Consider the following 25,919-nt stretch of genomic DNA (forward strand, 5'->3'; position numbering starts at 1 on the left):
GATGTGCATGGATATATATGTATATGTATATATATATATATATATATATATATATATATATATATATATATAGAAGTATATCTTTCCAACACCCACTCACTGTATTCTCTCTCTCTCTCTCTCTCTCTCTCTCTCTCTCTCTCTCTCTCTCTCTCTCTCTCTCTCTCTCTCTCTCTCTCTCTCTCTCTCTCTCCACACTGCTAGCTACCAGCGGCGTTTGCCACCCACACACTCCACCCTGACATCAATTTACATTCTGAATACAGAATGTTTGTGCGCTCCATGCAGACATGCAGTGAAAATCCCCTCCAGAGATGCTGGTGACCGGCGCGTTACCCACCTGTTAACGTTAATCTGTGTTGTGTGTCTATTGTGACAACAACCTGCAGATTATTACACCGGCGTATGATTGGCCATGGTCTCTGCGGTGACTGGGAGGAGTGTGTATGTGTGCGTGTGTGTGTGCGTGCGTGCAAAGCCCCCTCAGGAAACCTAGGAAACAGAAATCCTCCTATTCCTCTAACCGGGGGAAGATTTTCCCTGCAGTAAAGGAACACAATATAGTTGGGTTAGACTGAATGTGTGCTCTCTCTCTCTCTCTCTCTCTCTCTGTCTCTCTCTCTCTCTCTCTCTCTCTCTCTCTCTCTCTCTCTCTCTCTCTCTCTTTCTCTCTCTCTCTCTCTCTCTCTCTCTCTCTCTCTCTCTCTCTCTCTCTTTCTCTCTCTCTCTCTCTCTCTCTCTCTCTCATATATATATATATATCTGCCTCCCCCCCATCTGTCAAAGAATTGCCCTGCATCGTGTGTGCATGTTAATGTTTGTGTGTTAATGTGTGTGTGTGTTGTTATTGTGGGCTCTGCAGTGTGCGGCCCGGTGGACTTGCAGCCGGCTTCATATTGTGCAGTTGATGTGTTTGTCTGTATGTGTGTGTGTGTGTTTGCCTGTGTGTGTGTGTGTGTGTGTGCCAACATCTTCCCGTGGTTCAAGTGCAAGCCTTTAGAGTTGTTTCCATGGATACCAAACAATTAGCCGGGATTCAGAATAGAAGCTGGAGAGTAGCCTATTCACAGGCTCCGCCCAGCCCGGCCGTGATGGGCGACAGCAGCCACCTAGTGCTCTCTCTGGAGAGAGAGACAGGGAGAGATTAGCAAATTTGCTAATTCGGGTAATGAATCATTTCCACCCTTTGACAAAAAAAAGCGCAGCACAGAAGATAAAAATAGCGTTCAGAACAGAGGTGCTGTTAATTTATTTGTTTAGTTTTTCCCCTAAAATGTGTGTGTGTGTGTGTGTGTGTGTGTGTGTGTGTGTGTGTGTGTGTGTGTGTGTGTGTGTGTGTGTGTGTGTGTGTGTGTGTGTGTGTGTGTGTGTGTGTGTGTGTGTGTGTGTGTCACTGTTTTAGTCCCTCAATGCATGCTGTTGCTGTAGGTGCTGTACTGCATCATTTTGCTGGTGCTGCATCATTCTGCCACCTGGCAGTATGTCTTCAGTGGCGAGGCCTTAGGGGGAAGCACAACAGAATGAACTCCAGCATTCTGTGGGAGTCTGGGACAACGGACGGCAGCCTTTTGAGACACTGGAGCGAAGGTTCATTCATAACCACTTCGCAGGGACAATTAGGAGGGAAACTGATTTAATGACTGCTCTTTATAATCCTTTGTGTTTTATTAGCAGTTAATTTTTTTACTGCACTTTTTAATTTATATTTAAAGGGGCAATATTATGAGTGTGCTTTATATTTTAAGCCATGACAAGCCGTTTGTCAAGACTAGTGGGAGTGTCCTCAAGGATGTATGATAATAATAATAATATCTTTATTTATATAGCACCTTTAAAAACAATGGTTTACAAAATGCTTTGACATTAGACATTTAGGAAGACATTTAGGAAGAGAATAGAAAGAATAAACAGACGGTATCATGTAAAAGCAAGTCTATAAAAATGTGTTTTAAGAAGTGATTTAAAAGAGGTTACTGATGGATAGATAAGCAACATTTGCTACAGTCCACTGGGTAGGCTGGTAGACTGATCTATCCAGTGTGCATCTAGGTGGACACGCCCACTTGTGATGACACTAAAACGCAGGGAAAAGTCTTCTAATTGCCACCCCACTCACACCTGGTAGCATAATACAACCCCTTTAACCTTTCATTTATCCAGGAAATCGCATCGAGGTTAGGTGCTCATTTTGCATGAGAATCCTGTTAGCTATATTCGTCACAACAACAAGTGGTTTAGGTGGGGTGGGGAATTAGTGAATGAGATGGCGAATAATCTCAGCATCTGCCAGTTAACAGTTTAGCACCTTAATTAGCTGTGGTGTGATCCTCTGTGCCCTGGTTGCTCCAAAGGAAACAGCTGCTCCGAACGTGCCCCCTGTCTAGCCTTGCTTTGGTTTGAGAAGAAGATTAGCATTGTTAGTCTCATAGCATAATTGCCATATTAATATTTTTGCAAAGTTGTGATAGCTAAGCTAACTCTACTTTCCTAACGCTGCTGATTCGCTGTGCCTCATTGGCTATATACTAAGCCAATCAGAGTGCTTTTTACATTCCATGATCACTACCTGCCTAAGTCATCTATTTCTGAAATCTCTGAAGCTTAATACAAGATGAATATTGAAATATGACTCAAGCAATTATGCTATGAGGCTAACAACAGGCTATGCAGTTGAGCATAGCTGGGCCATTTTTTTTATATTGCAGTCGTATTATTTAAATGTTTGTAGCTGTTTTGGTTCCATTTGAGGGTGTTTATGTTGATCGCTCTCCTATATCTGTTAACTTATTCTACATAAGTGGCTTTCTATGAGCGCATGTGCTTGATGATAAGTGCATGAGAATGTGAATGTAGCTATGACTAACAGCTGGTTGAAATCACAGATAAAATCCCGTAATAAAAACATCCAGTAATAGCAGAACTGATTTAATTAAGTTAAAAAAAAAAGAGATAGAAAAACAAGATAATATGAAAATGTTTAAGAGTTTAAGCATTGATGGAATATTGAAAAGATGGGGGGTAAAAAGAAAGCTTAAAAAATCTAGGCTGGCATACCACAAGAGGCTAAATATTATGCAGTGTTTTGTACTAATATAATATATGAGTCTATGTTGTCTTATGCTGAAGCTGCAACATCATTTAGTCTTTTACTGCTCTCTACTGAGGACAGTGATTCAATTGCAGCCAATGGGGTCGCTGGGGGTGACATCTCTCCCCGCCTCCCTTTTCCATCTCATGCTCTGATTGGCCCTCCCACTTAATGTGTGAATTGCCTGACCCATGGTCTCCATTTATCTTCCAGACTAAAACACACAGACAAAACTGTCTGTCCAACTAACAGCCTCCAGCTAAATCATTTGCTCGTCAACGTTTTTCGTTCCCGGTTTTTGCCATAAAATATTAAACAGAAGAGGTTTTATTCTCGGCTACTTTCGCTAAGTATCGTTTTCAATTTAGTCTAGTCTCTGGGTATTGAATAGTGTGTGTGTGTGTGTGTGTGTGTGTGTGTGTGTGTGTGTGTGTGTGTGTGTGTGTGTGTGTGTGTAGTGCTGCACCTGCTTGTGAATCACCCCGTCAAAACACATTTATGTTGTCTGTTTCTTTTGAGTTTGTGCTAATAAATCCGACATGCGTCATCCTCTAACCTTAAAGTTAAAGGTCATCAATCACCCAGTCGTACAGGTGGGTCATGCAGGTGTTGTTCTCAACGTGGGTGTCAGTAACACTACCGGAGTGCAACATAAGGGGCGTTGTCTCCTAACCTCGGAGAAGTCTGAAACACGCAGCGCCCCGGTAGATTACAGGCTTACAGTGGGCCGTTGATATCTGATGATACGATGATACATTTGGTATTTGGTTTGAAATGTGTCATGAAGGTCCTTTCTTTGTATGTACAGACCGACCACCTGATTATTCGTAGCCCCGATCAACCTAGTACCGATCAGAAGAGTGCAATGTGCACGCGTTCACTGGCACGCAAAGACATGACGGGCATATGTTGTTAATGTGTTGATTGGATTGAAAAACGGTTTACTCCTCAGACCCAAACCTGGGTTCAAGATAAGCTATAGATATCGGTATATGCCATTTGGTGGACGCTTTTTATATAAGTATCAGTGCATAGATTCATATTTACCTTACAATAGAATACAAAATCAGGCCTGGCTGACTTCTTCACGGATTAACATAGCTTCAGCAGAAGTGTGTTTGCGTGTGTGTCTGTCTGTGTGTGTGTGTATGTGTGTGCGTTTGTTCGTGTGCGTGTGTGTGCGTTTGTGTGTCCGTGTGCGTTTGTTCGCGTGCATGTGCGTGTGTTTCTGTGTGTGTGCCTTCTTTAGGCTGCGTTTGTTTGTCCATGTGTGTATCCCTGTGTGTGTGTGCGTGTGTTTGTCCCCATGCGTGTGCGTGTGTGTGTGTGTGTGCGTTGCTGGTACCCTACCAACAGCAGCTGTCGGGCTCCTAATGATGAAGCAGCAGGTCCGACCGGAAGAGGCTTCAAAGTCCTTTAACACTTCAAAGGCCGCTGGTCTGCTCTCATTGGACGACTGCCGTGTCGACATTGATTGATTCCCACCGACCCCCTCCACCCCCAGCCCAAGCTTAAAGGTCGATAATGGCTTTAAGCTCATGACGTAGGGTTGCTAAGTGATCACTTCAATGATTATTATTGGTTTGAATCAAGTCATGGAATCCAGAAAATCGTTTTCCCAGTCACTGTTTCCCTGTGTGTTGATGGCTGTTGCTCTGTGTGTCTGTCCCCCCCCCTCCACCCCAACCCTACCCTGCTACACCTACCCTTCTCCACCCCCCAGACCAACCTGACCGGGCAGGATTTGTCCCCTGCAAGAGTGTCCAGCATGGAAACCCCTCCCAACGCCACGCCACAACCCTTCAGACAGGCAGTGAGAACACCACGGGCGTTTGCGGGCGTCTTCAGTGCCTTAGTAACCAGCACCCACATAGCCCATGAATACACACGCACAGCCACTCCTGTCACCTCTCCTTTTGGCCACCTCAGACGGGTGTGATCTCATGGCCGGTTTGTCTTCCTCTCTCCCGCCCGTCGCGTCTTACCAGAGCTTCCTTAACCGACGCCTGAAGGGCTCCATCAAGAGAGCCAAGAGCCAGCCCAAACTAGATCGGACCAGCAGCTTCCGACAGATGATTCTACCCCGCTTCCGCAGCGCGGACCAGGAAAGGTGAGATGGGTTTTTTTTGTAATAATGTTACACTATTTCGTTCATGATTATAATCCCGTTTTTGTTTTTGTATTGTTGGCACTGCAGAGGTGCTTCCTTCCTCAGGGTCTTGTGTGCGATGAGTATCACTCCGAGTTAATGACGATTCGCTCTTATCAAACCAGCAGCTTGTTGATGTCGGCTCACACTGAAATCTCCACGTTTACTTTTCGACGTGACACTCTCTTTCTTATCGTCTCACCGAATCCAGGATTGATTAGTTAAAATAAAACACACACAAAAAAGGCAGTCAAGGAAACATCTTTGTTCTCTAAATATATAGACAGGATCAGGAAGGCTTTTTTTCCCCCCCAAATACCTAAAGGTCCATATATGTTCCCAGCTTACCCTTATGTGTGATCTCAATGGGATTAGTGTTGACGCAGACGGCAGCCATACAAAGATTCAGAGCGCGGCCGGTCTGCTTGCTCACACGCAACCCACGCACATTTTAAGTATGCGTGTTTTAGACAAGCACAGAGAGGGATAATGCTACCCTGAGAAGTATTATATTTAACACATCGCTGTGCTCACCATCTCCGGCAGCTGAACACCCCCAGAAGACACCCGAATGCAGATCCGTAGCTCCTCACACTCTCCCTGCAAACGGACATGGGATCGCAGAGTGCCGGGATGAAGTCAAGCCTAATGAGGGGCTTGATATCCCCCGGTCTTCCAACTGGGAGTTACGGCACTCACATGTTGAGGAGCCTTGGTGCAAAGCCCGACATCTGCTGCACTCCTCGATGCCGTCTTGAGCAAAACGTCCTCAGACCCTTCAAAAGAGAGTGGCTAGGGATAAAAGCATTTTTGCTAAACGACTTGAGTGGTAAAAGGCATGTCATAATCAGATCCAAGTGCTTGGCGTCTCCATGACACGTCTGATGGCGTTCGTCTCCCTGTTGAAAGGTTTTGAGTTCACATCCCCTTAATCTCTTCAATCTATCCGCAGTTCTGTGTAAAAGCATAGGCTAAATGCTAAACTACGAGAGAGGATGGTGAAATGGTATCGAGACGTCTCACAATGAGAGCAGAGCCTTGAGCGAGGGGAGGGAGGGGAGGAAACTGGGGGAGATACGCAGGCCTGATCTAGTAGTTGGGGTGTTTGACTCCCAGCTGAAAGGTACTGGTTACCCGGGCTACCTGTCGGCCTCCATGAGCAAGACGCCGTTACCCCGACCTGCTCCTTCATGACATCTTAAAACCAAAAGTCAGACTCCATCATCACTTCCTTCTGAAGTGAAGCCTTAATAATGCAGTGAAGCCTTAATAATAAATTCAACTTATATAGTGCTTTTCTAAATACTCAGTCGCTTAACTGAGTGAACACAGAATACAATAATTGAATATAAAAAAAATTAAAATAATAAAAAAATTCTAAAATGATTAAATAGGATAATATTAGGTAGCTAAAAAACAGAAATAGGTATATAAGACTAGGAATATTTAAAAGGAGTTGGAACCAATCTCTTCCCCCACCGCACTGTAACGTCCCTCACCCTGAGACCCCCACCCTCACCCTGTCCCTGTGCCCCCCCCCCCCCCCCCCCCCCCAGGACCCGCCTGATGCAGAGCTTCAAGGAGTCCCACTCCCACGAGTCGCTGCTGTCCCCCAGCAGCGCGGCCGAGGCTCTGGACCTGGTCCTGGACGAGGAGGCCGTCATCAAGCCCGTCCACTCCAGCATCCTGGGCCAGGAGTACTGCTTCGAGGTGGGCCCCCAGCCCCCCACGGCCCCCACGGCCCCCACGGCCCCCACGGCCCCTAGAGTTCATTACAGAGCTTTATGAGCTCCTGAATGCATTTATTATATGATTGTGTTTGTGTTTATTAATTGATGTATTGATTTGTTCTTTCTATTTGTTTATTTGTTCATTTATTTATTTCTGCAGGCATTAAGGTATTCATTTTTATTTTTTACTTTCGTTTTTCACTTTCACATGATGAATCATTGATTCATCATGTGTTTATTTATATTGACTTCATTAAGTCTTATTCCGATGACGTTAGGCCAAGCTGTGAAAATTATTTCAGGTTTCAAAATAAACCCCCATGAAGGTACCACTTTTCATCTAGATATAATTAACAACAAACAACTTACAAATTATTTTTCCAACCCATTTAACGCATCATATTTTACATGATTAATCCTGTTTCAATTGTCTTCGGATTCAAAGGTCTCGCTTCCGTCTTCTTAAGTGCATGCGGTATTTTCATAATAGGAGTTGAATAATGCAAATTATTTTCTCTGTCTCCAGAATTAAAGTTCATCTCCAGGATTGGCCCAAAGCTTAAGTTTTAAAATGCATAAACATTGTCTGCACAGCGCGTCGGGGGAGCAGTGTGTTGGGCCAGGGGCGGTGGTCCTCAGGCTGGATGGGAGGAAGCTGTTTCATGGTCCGTCGTGTCTGTCCTCAGGTCACCACCAACTCTGGGACAAAATGTTTCGCCTGCCGGTCGGCCTCGGAGAGAGACAAGTGGATAGAGAATCTGCAGCGAGCGGTTAGGCCCAACAAGGTGATTGTTCTTCGTCCTTCATTCACGATGGTTTAATCGGAATGTAGTGCTTTTATTTTTTTTGTCAGACTTGAGAATTTTGTTCTTGTCAGAGAAATGTTTCAAGTGTCTGGTTTATTGGTAATGTCATAAACAACCAAAGTTAGCAACCTTAAAGCAGCTGTAGCTAAAACAACATCCCCTCCTTCTCTAGTCCCTCCCTCCCTACAGCAAGATTAATTCCTGGAACCAATCAGGTGAGAGATGTCCTGATTGGTTATAAATCACCCGGGAGTGGTCCTAAATCGAGATGGTCTCATAAAGAGGCAGACGGAGTCAACATTCTCCCAGAGCATTTCAGTCACTAATAGCTGACGGTTGGCTATGGCAATTCTAACAATTCGACTCAAAGGATAGCTCTTGAATCTTATCTAGCAGCTTTAAAAAAAATGGGGTTAGCAAAAAATAAAATAAAAATGATGTGTTATGCAGGGATGCTGAAGAAAATACAAATCAGCAAGACCTCCACTTAAGATGAACAATGAGATGCGTTCTGACTCACCCTGTGAGACAAATTCAGGAAGAAAATAAACCAAAATTTTCAAATTCTCTCTCTGTCTCCGTCTCCCTCTGTCTCCGTCTCTCTCTGTCTCTGTCTCTCTCTGTCTCTCTCTCTCTGTCTCTCTCTGTCTCTCTCTGTCTCTCTCTCTCTGTCTCTCTGTCTCTCTCTGTCTCTCTCTGTCTCTCTCTCTCTGTCTCTCTCTGTCTCTCTCTCTGTCTCTCTCTCTCTCTCTCTCTCTCACTCTGTCTCTCTCTCTCTCTCTCTCTCTCTCTCTCTCTCTCTGTCTCTCTCTGTCTCTCTCTGTCTCCGTCTCTTTTATCTCTCTCCCTCCCTCCCTCTCTCTCTCCCCTCTCTCTCTGTCTGTCTGTCTGTCTGTCTGTCTGTCTGTCTGTCTGTCTGTCTGTCTGTCTGTCTGTCTGTCTGTCTTTGTCTCTGTCTCTGTCTCTGTCTCTCTTTTATCTCTCTCTCCCTCCCTCCCTCTCTCTATCCCCCTCCCCCTCTCCCTCTCCCCTCCCCAGGACAACAGCCGGCGGGTTGAGAACGTGCTGAAGCTGTGGATCATCGAGGCGCGCGACCTGCCCACCAAGAAGCGCTACTACTGCGAGCTGTGTCTGGACGACATGCTGTACGCCCGCACCACCAGCAAGCCCCGCACGGACACCGTGTTCTGGGGCGAGCACTTTGAGTTCAACAACCTGCCCACCATCCGCAGCCTCCGCTTCCACCTCTACAAGGAGACGGATAAGAAGAGACGCAAGGTACGGGCCGGAGGGCTGAGAGGTGGGATTTGTTGAATTTGTGAGAATTAGAGATTTGCAAATTTGTGGTGGGTCTCCTACAGCACATTACAGCTCGGGTGGCCGCCTATTTTTTTAAAAATATATTATACAAAAGTATAAAATAATCTAAACTTCATTCACTCTCTGTGTATAGATCAAGACAGACTTGCGGTCTGACAGCCTGAATGAAAATAAGCATATACGGTCCACCTTTAAAAGAGTGCAATTACCAAAGGGCCCTTGAATTGTTATTTTTAAACCACGAAGGTTAGCCTGTGGCGATGCTCGATGTCAGCTCAGCAATAAGCAGTGACTGTGATCATTGTGTACGTTTAATAAATAATTGTTGAATGTAGGACAAAATCTGTAGTCTATTGCACAAACAAGCCCCCGTCAGACAGCCACCCCCCCCTCCCCCGGTCAGACGGTAAACCCCTCCACCTTAGGTAACACATTTTCTGTGGGAAACACTGTCATGATTTGTCGTTTTTATTTAGAAATTAAATGGTAAATGGACTGCCTTTTATAAAGCGCTTTTCTAACCAGAGGCCAATCAAAGCGCCTTACAATATTGCGTAACGTTCATCCATTCATGCACACATTCACACACCGACGACAGAGTCAGCTGGGCCAGGTGACAGCCAGCTCGTCGGGAGCAGTTAGGGTGAGGTGTCTTGCTCGGGGACACCTTGACACTCAAACTAGCAACCTGATAACCAGGTTTATGGCTGCCAGCCAACCCGCTCTACCTCCTGACCCAATTGTCGCCACGACAAAACTAATTTGATGTATTATTCCTCTTGAGGCTGGCTTTGTATTTTGGGCAATTCTTTTTTTAGGGGATGGACAGTACCAAAGGGTTTCTTTACAATGTCCCCCCACTATGATTTATTGAATAACTTTTGATTTAACTGACGTCTTTCTTGGTAGGGTTCCTTCTGTATCAAACAGTAACCTCACAATGTTGGTAAGCTGAATATCAGGGTATTATATATATATATATATATATATATATATATATATATGCAAAAAAATTAACAAACACAGAACATACACACAGATTTTCTGTAGAAAATGTTGGTTCCACGTGACCACGCCCATTTATGGTGCATCCTGCCCCAAACGATCTCCTCAAACCCCATGTTCTTCCCACTCCCACTCTAAAGTCCTTGAAACCCCCATGATCACCTCCTCACGTCCTCTCCTCCTCCCCCCCCCCCTCCCAGGAGAAGAGCACCTACCTGGGGCTCGTCAGCATCCCCATCTCCAGCATCACCGGCCGCCACTTTGTGGAGCAGTGGTACCCGGTCATCCAGTCCAGTGTGCTGGCCAAGAGCGGGGGCGTGGGCAGCGGCAAGGTGATCAACGCCTCGCTGCGCGTCAAGTCGCGCTACCAGACCATGAGCATCCTGCCCATAGAGCTGTACAAGGAGTTTGCAGAGTACATCACCAACAACTACCGCACGCTGTGCTCGGTGCTGGAGCCGCTGCTCAGTGTCAAGAGCAAGGAGGAGGTGGCGTTCGCCCTCGTGCACATCCTGCAGAGCACGGGCAAGACCAAGGTGAGGGGGATGTCACGTGGCCAGAGGGGGTCGTCGGGAGGGAAATGTAGCACACAACGGCTGCTTACAGTGTGTATCAATCTGTCTTTCCGTCTTTCTGTTTGCTTGTCTGTTTGTGTCCGTCTATTTGTCTGTATTATATTTCTGTCGGTTTATATATCTGTATCTCTGTCTGTTAAAATATTTTCTGTATCCGTCTATCTGTCTCACTATCTAACTGTCTGTCTGTCTAACTCGTTATCTATACCTGTCTTTCGGTCTGTCTTTGTAACTGTCTTTGTGATGTGATTTGAACAGATCCGAAAGACTGACTGACAGGCAGATATATATATATATATATATATATATCTGTCAGTCAGTCTTTCAGTTCTGTCCAAATCACATTTGACAGTTCTTTCAAGCGTTTCAATCCCCCAATGTCCTGGAGGGAGTCTTATATCTTATTCATCCTGTTGTTTCGATGCCACCCCGGATATTTCCACGGTACAGACTGTACCCGAAAAGGTCAAATGAGAGACAACAGGAACACCTTCCCTCTCCTCACTCCCGCCGCCTCCTTCCTAATCTCCCTCCTCTCTCTCCTCCCTCTCTTCTCTCCTCCCTCCCTTTCCTCTCTGTCCCCCCTCTCGCTCACTCCTCTCTCCTCCTGCTCCCCCTCCTCAATCTCTTCACTCCTTCCCCTTCCTCCCCCTCTCCTTCCTCCCCCTCTCCTTCCTCCCCCTCTCCTTCCTCCCCTCTCTCCTCAATGGCCTCACTCCTACCCCTCTCCTCCCTCTCCCTCTCTCCTCCCTCTTATCCCTCTCCACTCTGCTCTCCTCCTCCCTCCCCCTCACTCCTCCCTCTCTCCCACCTCTCCTCCTTCCTCCCCCTCCTTCCTCTTCCTCTCTCCTCCGTCTAATCCCTCTCCTTACTCCCCTATCACCTCCCTCTCACTCCCTCCTCACTCTAATCCCTCTCTCCTCCTTCTCCATCTCTCCTCCCCCTAATCCTTCTACTCTCCCTCTCCCTCTCCTCTCCCTCTCCTCTCCCTCTCCCCCTCCTCTCCCTCTCCTCTCCCTCTCCTCTCCCTCTCCTCTCCTCTCCCTCTCCTCCCCTCTCCCTCTCCCCCTCCTCTCCCTCTCTCTCCCCCTCCTCTCCCTCTCCCCTCCTCTCCCTCTCTCTCCCCCTTCTCTCCCTCTCCTCTCTCTCCCCTCCCCAGGAGTTCCTGTCAGACATGGCGATGTGTGAGGTGGACCGCTTCATGGACCGGGAGCACCTGATCTTCAGGGAGAACACCCTGGCCACCAAGGCTGTGGAGGAGTACCTGAAGCTGATAGGACACCGATACCTCAAAGACGCTATAGGTAAACCGGATGGCGCATGGATCCCACACACACTCGCCTCATCGTCTTCATCGTTGTCATCATCATCATCATCATCCTCATCATCATCCTCATCGTCAACATCATCCTAATCATCTTTATCGTCAGCATCATCAGCAATGCCGTCATCATCATCCTCATCATCGTCAGCATCATCAGCATCGCTATCATCATCATCATCATCCTCATCATCATCCTCCTCCTCATCATCATCATCATCTTCATTATCGTCAGTGTCTCCTCCTGTGGGGAAAAGCATTAGGGAATAAGGTAAAGCATCTGTGGTGCTTTGCATAGACACTTCCTGAGGACACTTCCTCCATGCACTCACTGAACGCACTCCCTCCTCCCAAAGCCCCTCCAGGGCCATGCAGCAGTAGCCCCCCCACCCCAACAGCCACTCGAATACCGCTGGAATATACTTATAACCTAAGAGCTAGCGCAGAGGCATGTGTCGTAAGAGGCCGTTACACTGGTTCTATGAGTGTAACACTCTCTTCTGCTCACGATTTGAGGGGAACCAATCTCATGTAATTCCCTTGTTGTCCACTTTTAATTAATTGCGTGTATTTGAGTGTACTCTGTTTTATTCCAGTGGAGCAAATTGTTTCCGATATTCTTGGACACCAGGTGGGGTTAAGATTGTCTGATGTCCTCGGGTACAGTAGCGGGTACAGTAGCGGGTACAGTAGTGGGTACAGTAGCGGGTACAGTAGCGGGTACAGTAGCGGGTACAGTAGTGGGTACAGTAGCGGGTACAGTAGCGGGTACAGTAGTGGGTACAGTAGCGGGTACAGTAGCGGGTACAGTAGCGGGTACAGCCGCCAGCTGTTCCGTGCGTTGAATACATGACTCCACACAGTGAGGTCAGCTCATCATAACTTCATTTTGTGTAATGATGACGCCGATGATGACGCCGAAGTTCTATTTAATAAAAGTGATTCTTCGGTTAATAAAATGCGGTCACGGTCGTGGCCACTTGGTTTTACCCCCAGCTTCACTTCATCTAATCTCACTGTGACTACCACTTTTTTATCGTCCTCGCTCGGAATTGATTTCAAACAGTTATATTTATTCACCGGGTGACTTCAACCCTTTCACTGACGGGATGAAAACCCCAGACTGTGTGCGGTGTCGAGATACCAAATCTCATCAACTTTCGACACACACATTTCACGGGTTCGGCTCCGTAATATTTTCATGGAGATATTAACGTTCTATATTCGACACGGAGGCTGAATGCATCACAAGTACGTCAACGGTGTGTGTGTGTGTGTGTGTGTGTGTGTGTGTGTTTGTGTGGCTGTGCTTGTGTGTCTGTGTGTCTGTGTGTGTCTCTGCGGTTTCTGTGTGTGTGTGTGTGTGTGTGTCTGTGTATGATTGTGTGCCTCTGCATGTGTGCTTGCATACGTGTGTGTGCGTGTGTGTTTCTCTGTCTGCATGTGTGTGTGTGTCTCTATACGTGTGTGTGTGTGTGGCTGTGCTTGTGTGTCTGTGTGTGTCTCTGCGATGTCTGTGTGTGTTTTTGTGTTTCTGCGTGTGTGCTTGCTTACGTGTGTGTGTGTGTGTTTCTCTCTCTGCTTGTGTGTGTGTGTCTCTGTACTTGGGAGCCTGTCTGTGTGTGTGTGTGTGTGTGTGTGTGTGTGTGTGTGTGTGTGTGTGTGTGTCTCTCTGCGGTGTCTGTGTGTGTCTGTGTGTCTGTGTATGTTTGTGTGTCTCTGCATGTGTGCTTGTGCACGTGTGTGTGTGTGTGTGTGTCTCTGCGGTGTGTCCCTGGCAGGCGATTTCATCCGAGCTCTGTACGAGTCTGAGGAGAACTGCGAGGTGGACCCCATGCGCGTCCCCCCGTCCGTGCTGGCGGACCACCAAGCCAACCTGCGGATGTGCTGCGAGCTGGCTCTCTGCAAGGTCATCAACTCCCTCTGGTTAGTGGTCCGGGGCAGCCATGTTCTGCGTGTTCTATAGCTTAATGGTTCTATTTTTAAACAGAGGGTCACGACCCCCCCTTTTGTGTCGCAGCGGGGGACACAGTGGGCAGGCATTGGCCGGCCCCTAATTAATATAATTATGTTTTAATTATGAATGCATGCCTGTGACTTTTGGCAGTATACGTCTTTTCAGTTGCAGACTGAAAATGCATGAACTGTTCTGAAAAACGATACATTTGTTCAGTTCTTCGCCGACAGTACCCTTCAGAAGAAGGTTGTCGTCATGGCATTCGTAAATTGAGTCCACCCTGGGCTTCTCCTGAACCGGGCCCCCTCCTGGCTCTTCATTAAGGCTGAACGGTTTGGGAAAATAATCAAACTGCGATTATTTCGACCAATATTGCGATGCGATTTAGCATGTGATTTCTCTTTTTAAAGTTCTTTATGTTCTGTACTATTCACTAAACTAGCAATAAATCATTGTATAATATGACCAACACAACATTTCGAAGCAGTCAACATATAAACTGCTCTTTCCTCTAGGCCAGGACTATGTGTTGAGATTTGTTGATACATGAATTGATATTATAACATCTTTATTTAACTATTGAATTGTAAAACAAGAATAAATACGAATCTTACTGATTTCAAGTCAGCGACAGTAACAAATCACCCCCCTCGCGGCGATTTGCGATTTAAAAATCGTGTTTGATTACACTGCGATGTCGGTTTGAATTCGATGATTCGTCAAGCACTACTCCTCATCCCTCTCTCCTGGTCTCTCCCGGTTCATCATCCCACTCTCCTGGTCTCTCCCGGTTCATCATCCCACTCTCCTGGTCTCTCCCGGTTCATCATCCCACTCTCCTGGTCTCTCCCGGTTCTTCATCCCACTCTCCTGGTCTCTCCCGGTTCATCATCCCACTCTCCTGGTCTCTCCCGGTTCTTCATCCCACTCTCCTGGTCTCTCCCGGTTCATCATCCCACTCTCCTGGTCTCTCCCGGTTCATCATCCAACTCTCCTGGTCTCTCCCGGTTCATCATCCCACTCTCCTGGTCTCTCCCGGTTCATCATCCCACTCTCCTGGTCTCTCCCGGTTCATCATCCCACTCTCCTGGTCTCTCCCGGTTCATCATCCCACTCTCCTGGTCTCTCCCGGTTCATCATCCCACTCTCCTGCTCTCTCCCGGTTCATCATCCCACTCTCCTGGTCTCTCCCGGTTCATCATCCCACTCTCCTGGTCTCTCCCTGTTCATCATCCCACTCTCCTGGTCTCTCCCGGTTCATCATCCCCCTCTCCTGGTCTCTCCCGGTTCATCATCCCACTCTCCTGGTCTCTCCCGGTTCATCATCCCACTCTCCTGGTCTCTCCCGGTTCATCATCCCACTCTACTGGTCTCTCCCGGTTCATCATCCCACTCTCCTGGTCTCTCCCGGTTCATCATCCCACTCTCCTGGTCTCTCCCGGTTCATCATCCCACTCTCCTGGTCTCTCCCTGTTCATCATCCCACTCTCCTGGTCTCTCCCGGTTCATCATCCCACTCTCCTGGTCTCTCCCTGTTCATCATCCCACTCTCCTGGTCTCTCCCGGTTCATCATCCCACTCTACTGGTCTCTCCCGGTTCATCATCCCACTCTCCTGGTCTCTCCCGGTTCATCATCCCACTCTCCTGGTCTCTCCCGGTTCGCAGCATATTCCCGCGGGAGCTGAAGGAGGTGTTTGCGTCGTGGCGGGCGCGCTGCGCCGAGCGCGGCCGTGAGGACCTGGCCGACACGCTCATCAGCTCCTCGCTGTTCCTGCGCTTCATGTGCCCCGCCATCATGTCGCCGTCGCTGTTCAACCTCACGCAGGAATACCCCGCCGAGCGCACCTCGCGCACCCTCACCCTCATCGCCAAGGTCATCCAGAACCTGGCCAACTTCAGCAAGTGAGTGAATCCTCCGGTGCTCGACACTTTTAAATGCCGCGGTTTTATGCTACCCGGTGGGATGTGAACGGGCGAAACAAGTCATTTTGAAAATCTGCCTCTTCTGACATCACAAGTGGGCGTGTCCACCTAGATGTGTGCTGGATAGATCAGCCCACCAGCCCACCCAGTGGACTGTAGCAAACGTCGCTCACCTGGTGGTATGATATGTCACCTTTTTAAAAGTATTGCATTTAAAATGTTGGGATTTCAGGCTTTAAAAGGCATTAAGAATATACTGTATATATATTTTTTTTGTTAGGAGAGAAAAAGTAGAAATGAAATCTCCAACCCGTAAATGTTGGGTCGATTTCTGCACTGGCAGGATAATTCCACGCGTTTGCATGATACTTATGTTGTCAGGCAAGCAATCACGCTGGGATAAACTGACAGTTAGCTTATAAGATTGTTAGCTGGCTTGTAGCCATGGGAATATGTAAATACATTGACGTCTGGCAGACTGGCCCACAGTAGGATGAATGGGTAAGACCTGCAGCAGAAAACTGCTTTATGTGTGCAGTCCCTTGACCTATACGCCTTTTGCGCCATGAAATCAGTATTAAATTGTGTTCTAAATTGTATTTAAACGGTACTAAAAATACTTAAATGGTTAAAACCTGCAGCTGGCCTGTAAAGAATCGCTAAGCCCCAACCCCTTACCCTGAAGGCCATTCCACACCAGAACTCACGCATACAGCAGCTTTCATCCACTTTCACTCTGTTCCCGTGTTAATCAATGAGCACTTCCGCCCCGCAGGCGGAGCTGAAGAGCCTTGCGTAGCAAAGCGGGGGGTTTTCGACATGGGGTCTATTTATTCCACCTCCTGCTGGCGTTTTTTGACGCATTTTCTTGTTAGCTGATCGATTTGAATGGCCTGGATGGCGAGTGCGCGTGGGATGAAATATGACTCCTGTGTGAAGACAAGGACACAAAAAAAGTAATAAATCTGTCCCACTCTTAATACTTTGCTGTGTTTCTGGCCTTAACCCTTTAATGGTAATCAATTGTTTATTAATTGCATAACTGGCCAATGCTTGTCAATCTCGAGTTTGTTTTACGTAGTGAACGACAAATGAAAGTGGACAGCGGGGCCTCCCAGTTTCCATTGACGTCTCATGAATGAACCGAAACCTCATTCTGCAACAATCCATAAAACCCTACAAAGGCGCTAATCTTTTTTGTACTATTTTGCGCCCAAGGATATCGGATCTCATGCTGTGAAGACACAGCTTCCCACACTCCCCCTGCATCGCTTCAATGTCAACTCTCCCCCCCCCCCTCCCCCCCAAACCAAAAATAGCGTTTCACTAACACAGCTATAGACTCACCCTCTCACTGTCCTTGTCCATCCCTCGTGATTGACCACTGCCCAGGTTCGGACCCAAGGAGGAGTACCTGTACTTCATGAACGAGTTCCTGGAGATGGAGTGGGGTGCCATGCAGCAGTTCCTCTACGAGATCTCCAACATGGAGGCGGGGGGCAACGCCGGGGGCTTCGAGGGCTACATCGACCTGGGACGGGAGCTGTCCGTGCTGCACAGCCTGCTGTGGGAGGTCATGGGTCAGCTCAGCAAGGTGACCCCCCGGGGGAATGGACATTGGGGTTGACGTCTGAGCTGTTGATTCTGTGGTGCAAAGAGACTGGGGGGTTGAGGCTGCTAGGGGTCTCCTTAAGGCACTTATCCTAGCTATCTTTGTTGTATACGGGGAATGGGTTAACCTAACAAATTGTTAGTAGTATTGTAAGTCGCTTTGGATAAAAGCGTCTGCTAAATGCCCCTAGATGTAAATGTAAAAAAAAAGGCGGAAAACAATCAAAGCATGCAACGGAGTAACTCCATCAATTCTGCTTTTTTCTTCTTTTCACAAGAGCTGCGTGACTTTGTGTATATAAACCACTGTATTATCTTTTGTAGGAATGGTAATCCACTGTTTTTCATATAGGGATCTGTGGGAGTGCTTAAACCTCCTAATTTTGGAAAATACATGTGGTAGACTCTTTAGACTCTTTAATCCGACGCGACTCAGAGGGAGGCTGAGAACGAGTCTGCGTGATATTGTTGCTTCTTGTACCCGAAAAAATCAGTGGGGGGGGGGCAGGAGAGAGAGAGAGAGAGAGAGAGAGAGAGAGAGAGAGAGAGAGAGAGAGAGAGAGAGAGAGAGAGAGAGAGAGAGAGAGAGAGAGAGAGAGAGAGAGAGAGAGAGAGAGAGAGAGAGAGAGAGATGTTAGTTTCACCAAAGTAATTTCACTGTGGTGCTACTGCACTGATATTGACATTTCAGTGCAGGTAAAGCAAAGAAACATCCTGATTGAAACTGAATAATTTTAGTAGTGCTCTTCGTCGCATTTCAGTGGCGCCAAAGAAACGGTCTCCTCCTCTCCATAAAAACACATTTTCAAATAACAACCGGGTAAAAAAGCTCACGGTACATTAACATTAAAATGGCGGAGTGAATTACCTTGACTCAAATCCACCTTTAACTTCCCCACCCCTCGCCAGGATGCCATCCTAAAACTGGGGCCCCTTCCTCGCCTGCTGAACGACATCAGCGTGGCCCTGAGGAACCCCCAGCTGCACATGTCGGCCAATCACCAGCCAGACACCCAGAAGGACCGCCTCTTCTCGAGACCCTCCTTCAGCCGCATGATGTCGTCAGACTTCCAGAACCTCATGATGCGAGATCTGAACAGGTAACCGCTGTTTACCTTCACCTTCAGCCAGGGCCGCTTGATTGTGGAAAATGTCGTAATCAGGATTATTTTGGTCAATATTGAAATCACGATCATTCAAACGATTGTTTTTGAGTTTGAGAACATAACGCATTTATTCAGCATTTCTTTACAAAGAAACACTTTGTAATTGAGAACTTTGAAATTTCCCCTGGAAATAAAATACGCAAAATGTTCAAATAGAAAATAGTGCACAAATGTGTACACAGCAGTTCTGCAATTTATATCACTCATTTAATGAATAAAATAAATAGACAAAAAATCGACATAAAAAAATAAATAGATAAAAAATAATCGTTTCAACATGATTATGTAAGCTTGGAGATCGTTTGACCCAAAAATCGAAATCACGATCAAAGTTCTATAACTTGCACAGCCCTGCCTTTAGTCCCATTCAACAAAAGGTTCTGGGCTCAAACCCAGGCCGTGCACCTGTGAGGGCCATCCTTGGGCTGGGAATGGGAATGACCCGTTTTGTTTAAAGGTTAAGTTGATGGAATGATGTGATTGGCCTGTAGCTGACATTGTGATTGCTCAACCGGATTGTGACCTTGGTGACCAGATGCCTTCATTAACACCTCCAATTTAGAATGACCAAAAAATGACACCTAGAATATTAAACTTGGATCCCAGGCACAGAAACAAGAAAATATATTTTTTAATGGAATTATAGGATATCCTGCATATCATACTGCAAAAGATTGCAGTTAGAATTTAAAGTTGAAAAGATTATGCTAATTCTAGCTGGCATTAGCCTTCCCACTGTGGATCATGAACATTTAGCTTCTACATTATAATTTAGTTTTCTCTATCTAGCATTATCATTTGTCATTATCTTTTAGCGTGTTCATTAGCATTTAGCAGGAACGTTTGAATTCACCATTAACATTATCGTTTAACATCCACATTATCCTTAAGCATTAGCATTATAATTTACCATAACCAATATAATTAAGCATTTACCTAATCATTTAGCATTCACATTTTCAATAGCGTTAAGCAGGAATATTATCATTTTGCATTCCTACTGTAAGTTAGCATTCCCACTATGAATTAGCATTCCCTCTATAACTTAGCATTCCCACTATAAGTTAGCGTTCCCACTATAAGTAAGCATTCCCACTATAAGTTAGCATTCCAACTATGAGTTAGCATTCCCACTACAAGTTAGCATTCCCACTATAAGCTAGCATTCCCACTACAAGTTAGTATTCCCACTATAAGCTAGCATTGCCGACCTCACTCAGCGTCAACACTATAACAGAGCAGTTACCTCATCATTCAGCACCAACGCCTTCGTTCCCCTCCCCTCCCCAGCTCCATAGACATCTCCCGGCTGCCCTCCCCCACCACGGGGCTGTCGGCCGTTGAGGCGCTGTCCTCCCACCTCAACATGCGGCGCAGCGCCGAGAGGGACCTGCGCTCCAACTCCAGGGAGGTGTTCTACGTCACGCGCCCGCCCCTGGCCCGCTCCAGCCCCGCCTACTGCACCAGCAGCTCAGACATCACCGAGCCCGACCCCAAGGTACCCCCCCAACCGCACCCCGCCGTGAACCCCACCCCACCTGGAGCAGCACCACCCCCCCCCCCCGCACAGCCCACCCCCCACACCCTGAACGGCGCCCCTCCTCGCCGTCCTCTCCTGGCGGTCACGGGGCGGTGAACTCACGAGGATATTTTGTTGTATTTTTTATTGGTTGGGATTCAAATTAAACTCGAAGATGATGTATAGCTATAAAGGGGATTTGTCTGCGTCCTGTTCATAGTTTGTGCATTTAATTTGTCCCTCATGAAGTTAATAGGCCTACTGTGGACATTAGTTTGATGAAATGTTTTATTATGGAACATTAAATGGATTAGTCATGGCTTCACTTACCCGCAGAATCTCACTGTTGCTTCTTGAACACGAAGAATAATGTTTTTTGACGGATATCTTCCCTAACATAACAGCATTACAACAGCATTTATTGGGATGAAAGTCGGCACAAAAATATATCGGCCTAATGTGTTATTTTTCCGAAACACTCGAAATTACCTCAGCGAGATGCCCGCCGATGCCTGACTCCCCCTGACTCCCCCTGACTCCCCCTGTGCCTCCCCCCCCCCCCAGGTCCACAGCGTCAACAAGAGCGTGTCCATGATGGACCTGCAGGACTCGCGCATGAACAGCATCTCCAACCTCAACTCGGTGGGGGAGATGCTCACCTCCTCCCAGGCCTCCATCGCCGGCCTGGGCCACAGCTTCGGCAACCTGGGCGGGGGCGGGGGTCCGCTGCGCATGGGCGGCGGCGGCGGCGGCGGCGGGTCCAGCGGGTCGGGCCTGCGTCACGGCCAGATGGGCCACATCGGCGGCCCCACCGAGTCGCTGTCGCAGCAGCAGCAGGCGGCCGCCGCCGCCATGCACTACCCCCTCTCCTTCCAGAACCCCCTGTTCCACCTGGCCTCGCAGAACTCCCCGGCCCACCCGCACCCCCACGCCCACGCCCACGCCCACCCCCACGGCCAGCCGCAGCACGCCCCGCCCCCGGTGCTGCTCGCCCCCGAGCCGGAGAACGGCCACCTGGACTACGGCGGGCCGGCGGCGGCGGCGGCGGCCTTCGGGAACAGCGCCTTCTCCCGCAGCGAGGACCTGTCGGCGCTGCGCTCGCAGACCAGCCTGGTGCAGCCCAGCATCGTCCACTCGCACAGCTACAGCGACGACTTCACCCGGCAGAACACGGGCCAGGGCCAGAGCCTGGGCCAGAACGACTTCGCCTGGCGCCAGCTCTCCCTGCAGGTCCAGGTACGACCGGGGCAGCAGGGGGTGTTGGTGTCTGTGTATGGGGAGGGTGGGGTGGCCATGGGGGAGAGGTGGGTGTCTCTGGAGGGGTTCCAGGTACGACTGGGGGGGGGCAGCTGGTGAAGGGGGAGGTGTCCGGAGGGAGGTTGCGGTGACTGTGGAGGGCGAGGTTAGGGTGTCTGTGGATGGGGAGAAGGGGGTGTTTGTGGAGGGAGGTTGGGCTGAAGGTGGAGTCGGAACAGGTGGTGCGTGTGTGAAAGGGGAATGTTTTGTGACTGTGGAGAGGGGAGGGAGGGTGTCGGTTGAGGGGGAGCGAGCGGTGTCCGTTGAGGGGGAGGTGTTGTGTCTGTGAAGCCCTCTCCACAGGCTGGCTGTGTGATAATAACTATGATAGGATGGATGAAGCAATTCAAAGCAGATCGGTCAAAAGGTGACCTTCAACTATAAATGTTTGTTTGAGAGAAATGACCACCGACAATAACATATCAGAGAATAACATAGAGCTGAGTTGTATTGACCCAAAATATAGAATATATTCTATTTGAATTGTCATCTCATAGCTTGGATTGTTATTTGATTTACAATTATTTCCCAATTTTATTATTTAGTCATTTAGCAACAGCTTTTTCTCCCGTGAATTCAGATCGATCAGGAGCAGGAGGGGTTATGGCATCTTGTTCAACAGTCCAGGCTCCATCGGGGATCAAACCCAGATCTTTGCAGTTCTGGCAGCACCACAGCACTATTCCAGCCCCCTTCTTCGTGCAACACCAGCATAATGTCAAATACATTCAACTCAACCCTTTTAGAAACAATTATATAAAGTTGACTTTTTATTTTGTGCTGGAAAATACAGATCCTACCCTAGAGACAAGTGTGTTTGACCAGCTGGTATTTTACCAGCTTGTCAGACACACTGGCATAATACTTACTGCTGTACTTGTTTCCCTCATCTTGAGTTTTCCCCTTTCCCATGAGCACATAAGGACACGTAAAGTTTTGACACCGTAATCCCTGCAGCCCAATATTATCCTCATATTAGCTGGCCTGTGCGTTGTTATTTCACCCAAACAGTCAGGCATTTTTGGATTGTCCACTTCCTCCTCCAGCCCACGTTTTCTTCACACATTCGGGTCTTTGTGTTGTCAGATGATGTCCCAATTTGCCTGCGCAGAAGTGTGACCAATCTGTACATAAATAGCCGAGTCATGGCGTTTCAGAGCTTGTTTGTTAGTTTTATAGTCGTCCTTCTCTTGCGCATTCATATCCCTGTTGAATTGAGTCTGTGTATGTTCGTATGACTTGTTCTGATCTCTGCTTTTTGATAAGAGAATAACAAACTAACTGAATAATTTAGATGTCAGGGCAATGATTAATATTTTAAAGTTTAAGCTCACGTTTTAATTAAAGGGAGGGTAGGCAATTTATTTTGGGAGTATTTTTGTCCTATTTTTTTGGAAACTCTCTTTGCATCACTTGACATCTCGACCTACCCTGCTACCTGCCCACACTCTCGCCAGGCACTCATTGTGCTTGACCGGAGTCTTCCACAAGGCTAAGCAGACCTTTCGCTAAAGCTAGCGCGCTAGTCACCTGTTTCGGGTAAGTGGCTTTGATAGGAGGAACAAAGGGAGGGCTGGACATTTTTTTGGGTCGGACCACTTCAAAATCGAGCCAGCTCTGGCTGGTTGCCTTAAAATTGCCGACCCTATCTTTAATCACTTAGCGGATTAATGTCATCGCGGTACGTTGACGAATGGCTCTATTGAGATGAATTAGTGTAACTGATCTAATCTGCTGTCATCTGTAAAGCTGACGTTCCTCTCTCTGTGCCAGGAGTCCCTGCAGCAGCAGATGATGATGGGCATGGCCCCCCAGACCTCCACGGGCACGGGCACCCCCGCCTCCCTGGCCACGCCCCCCACCACCGTGCTGCACCATGCCCGCCAGGCGTCCATGGCGGGCTCGGGGCCGTCGCCGGGCCAGCACCTGCGCTCGCAGCGCTCCGTCAACACGGCCACGCCCCCCAGGGCCCGCCCCCAGAGCAGGAACCTCCTCCTGGAGTCGCCCGACACCAGCTTCGCCGGCATGCCCCGCCAGCCCATGCCCCGCCCGCTGCAGACTCAGGCGTCACAGCAGCAGCCGCAGCCGCTGCAGCCGTCGCCACAGCAACAGCAGCAGTCGCATCATCAACAGCATCAACAGCATCAACAGCAGCAACATCAGCAACAACAACAGCTTCAGCAGCAGCAGCTTCAGCAGCAGCAGCTTCAGCAGCAGCAGCTTCAACAGCAGCAGCTTCAGCAGCAGCAGCTTCAACAGCAGCAGCTTCAACAGCATCAACAGCAACAACAACTTCAACAACAGCAACAGCAGCAGCAACAACAACAACAACAACAACAACAACAACAGCAGCAGCAGCAGCAGCAACAACAACAGCAGCAACAGCAGCAGCAGCAACAGGAGTCCCAGAATGCCGTGACGGAGAGCCCAGCTCCGGGCCTGCCATACCAGACCAGCTCGGTCAGGGAGACCCAGGGGGCGGGGCCTGGGGCGGGGGCGGGGGCGGGGGAGGAGTCAACGGACACGCCCACCAAGAGCAGCAAGAAAGCCGCCCCCTCGCAGCTCCAGCCTCCCCAGCCTCACCTGTTGAAGCCGGTGGCCGGTAAACAGGTGAGCTACACACACACCTGTGTCCTCTAGCCGGCAGTCTGAGTAATTGAATGAATCATTTATTAATGGTTGGATGGATTATTGATGGATTTATTGATTGACCGACTGAAACACAGGCTAATTTAAAGAAAGAAAGGATTAAAGAATAAGCCAATGCAATTTAGTCGTTACTTAAGAAATAAAGGATAACACTTAACAATATGGGTAAATTAATCCTCAATTATGTAACCATTCATTAACATTAGTTAATGCAGTAATAAGTATTATCTAACAGTTAATTAACAGTTAAGTAACAGTTAACTAACAGAATTACTAGACCGGTAATGCTCTAGTAATTATTTACCAATGGTGTTCATGTTTGCTAATGGTGTTCATGCCTACATTACATTGCGGTAATAATTGAGACATTATTTAATAGGGTTAGGGTCATAACCCTAAACCACTAACCCTAATCCCAACCCAAAACCTTTCCCTATCCCCTACGCTAATTCTATATATTAATGCTTATTCCTGCATTGACTAATGTATGCTTCATTCATGTGCCCTGAACCTAAAGTGTTGCCAAATCATGAAATAAAGAGGGAGAAGGATTAGTAAAACGTTAATGCTTAATATTTTCAAGCTGACTAACTAATGGTTTGACGAAAGAGACGAGAAAAATGAATTAGGAAAGAATGTATTTATGCTATCGTGTGAAAATGGTTCTCTCATGCATACAAATTCAGGGATAATTAAGCACATTTGAAATGCATAAATATTTGAGACTCCCTTTGTGGCACGGAAACGCCTGCGAGCGACTGCAGAGGTTGAGAGCCCTTAATGGCGGAAAACTGTGTATGACTCGCTCCCTTGTAGTTCATTACAGCAAGGAATTAGCAAAAAGGCTAGCCACAGGGCTATGGCTGGGCTCTGTGTGTAGTCTTTTGGTCGATTGGTTGGTTTTCAGTAGCAGAGAACCTGATTTTAATCTTGAGTTTAAGCTGAGTTAAAGCTTCCTTTTAATAATGTAAGATGTAAAATGATAAGCAGGAGAATACTATGCTACACTCGCAAACTGATGTGCTGCTGTAGCATGGGGACATAGTGATGAGCTCAATCCCAAATCTATTTTGTGATTCAATCTGTTGTAATCGACCAGCTGGCCATTGATGAACTGCTGATGATGACTGTTTCATTCAATTATCCAGAAGAAGCTTGTTAGCATATTTTAAGCATGGAGGAGACAGTTGGTCTACTGGTGTTTTTTTCTTTGATTTAAAAGATAACAGAATAACAACAATAAAACAAGAGATGTAAGAAAAAAAAAGACTAATACATATCATCGACGAGATATAAATAATGACTAACTAAATTGATTAAAAAATCGTATTTATTTAAAAAAGAATTATTAATAATATTATTTTAAAAGGTGTTATTTATAAAGTAAGTTTATTGAAAAAAAAGTTTTTTATTAAAAAGAAAAATGCTTTTATCGCACAATGAGCAAACAAAAACCAAAAGCCTTGCCCTGACCCCGATCGTCGGCCATCTTTGTCCCCCCAGGCGTCCCCGTCGACCTTGGCCACGCCCGGCCTCAACGAGCGGACGGTGGCCTGGGTGTCCAACATGCCCCACCTCTCGGCCGACATCGAGAGCCTGCGGCCCGACCGCGAGAACCAGCTGAAGGAGTACTCCAAGAGCATGGACGAATCCCGGCTGGAAAGGGTACCAGAAAGCCGTCGGTTCTGTGTTTAAGTTGTATTTTCTCCCCCCTGCCCCCGCTCTTTCTCCTCTCCAAGTGTACGCTATCTGCCCGTGAAATGAGGCGGTGTCTTATTTAGAAGTCGTTTTGGACTCTGAAGA

General features: G+C 47.6%; 1 protein-coding gene across 1 annotated transcript in view; it reads left to right on the forward strand.

Moving 5' to 3' along the window:
• The first annotated feature begins 4,812 nt into the window (after nt 1-4,812).
• The window catches only part of LOC115536333 (ras/Rap GTPase-activating protein SynGAP), a 28,006-nt gene continuing 6,899 nt past the window's right edge, over nt 4,813-25,919 (forward strand). Inside the window, exons 1-16 of the mRNA XM_030348158.1 lie at nt 4,813-4,901; nt 5,077-5,198; nt 6,794-6,947; nt 7,654-7,752; nt 8,812-9,051; nt 10,299-10,634; nt 11,833-11,977; nt 13,776-13,920; nt 15,618-15,854; nt 17,268-17,469; nt 18,396-18,586; nt 19,943-20,150; nt 20,736-21,407; nt 23,241-23,531; nt 23,832-24,077; nt 25,620-25,781. Of these exons, the coding sequence (XP_030204018.1) occupies nt 4,857-4,901; nt 5,077-5,198; nt 6,794-6,947; nt 7,654-7,752; nt 8,812-9,051; nt 10,299-10,634; nt 11,833-11,977; nt 13,776-13,920; nt 15,618-15,854; nt 17,268-17,469; nt 18,396-18,586; nt 19,943-20,150; nt 20,736-21,407; nt 23,241-23,531; nt 23,832-24,077; nt 25,620-25,781 (3,495 nt within the window). The 5' untranslated portion in view covers nt 4,813-4,856. The remainder of the gene's footprint in view (nt 4,902-5,076; nt 5,199-6,793; nt 6,948-7,653; nt 7,753-8,811; nt 9,052-10,298; nt 10,635-11,832; nt 11,978-13,775; nt 13,921-15,617; nt 15,855-17,267; nt 17,470-18,395; nt 18,587-19,942; nt 20,151-20,735; nt 21,408-23,240; nt 23,532-23,831; nt 24,078-25,619; nt 25,782-25,919) is intronic.

This window comes from Gadus morhua, chromosome 22 (assembly GCF_902167405.1).
Source record: "Gadus morhua chromosome 22, gadMor3.0, whole genome shotgun sequence".
NCBI lineage: Eukaryota > Metazoa > Chordata > Actinopteri > Gadiformes > Gadidae > Gadus > Gadus morhua.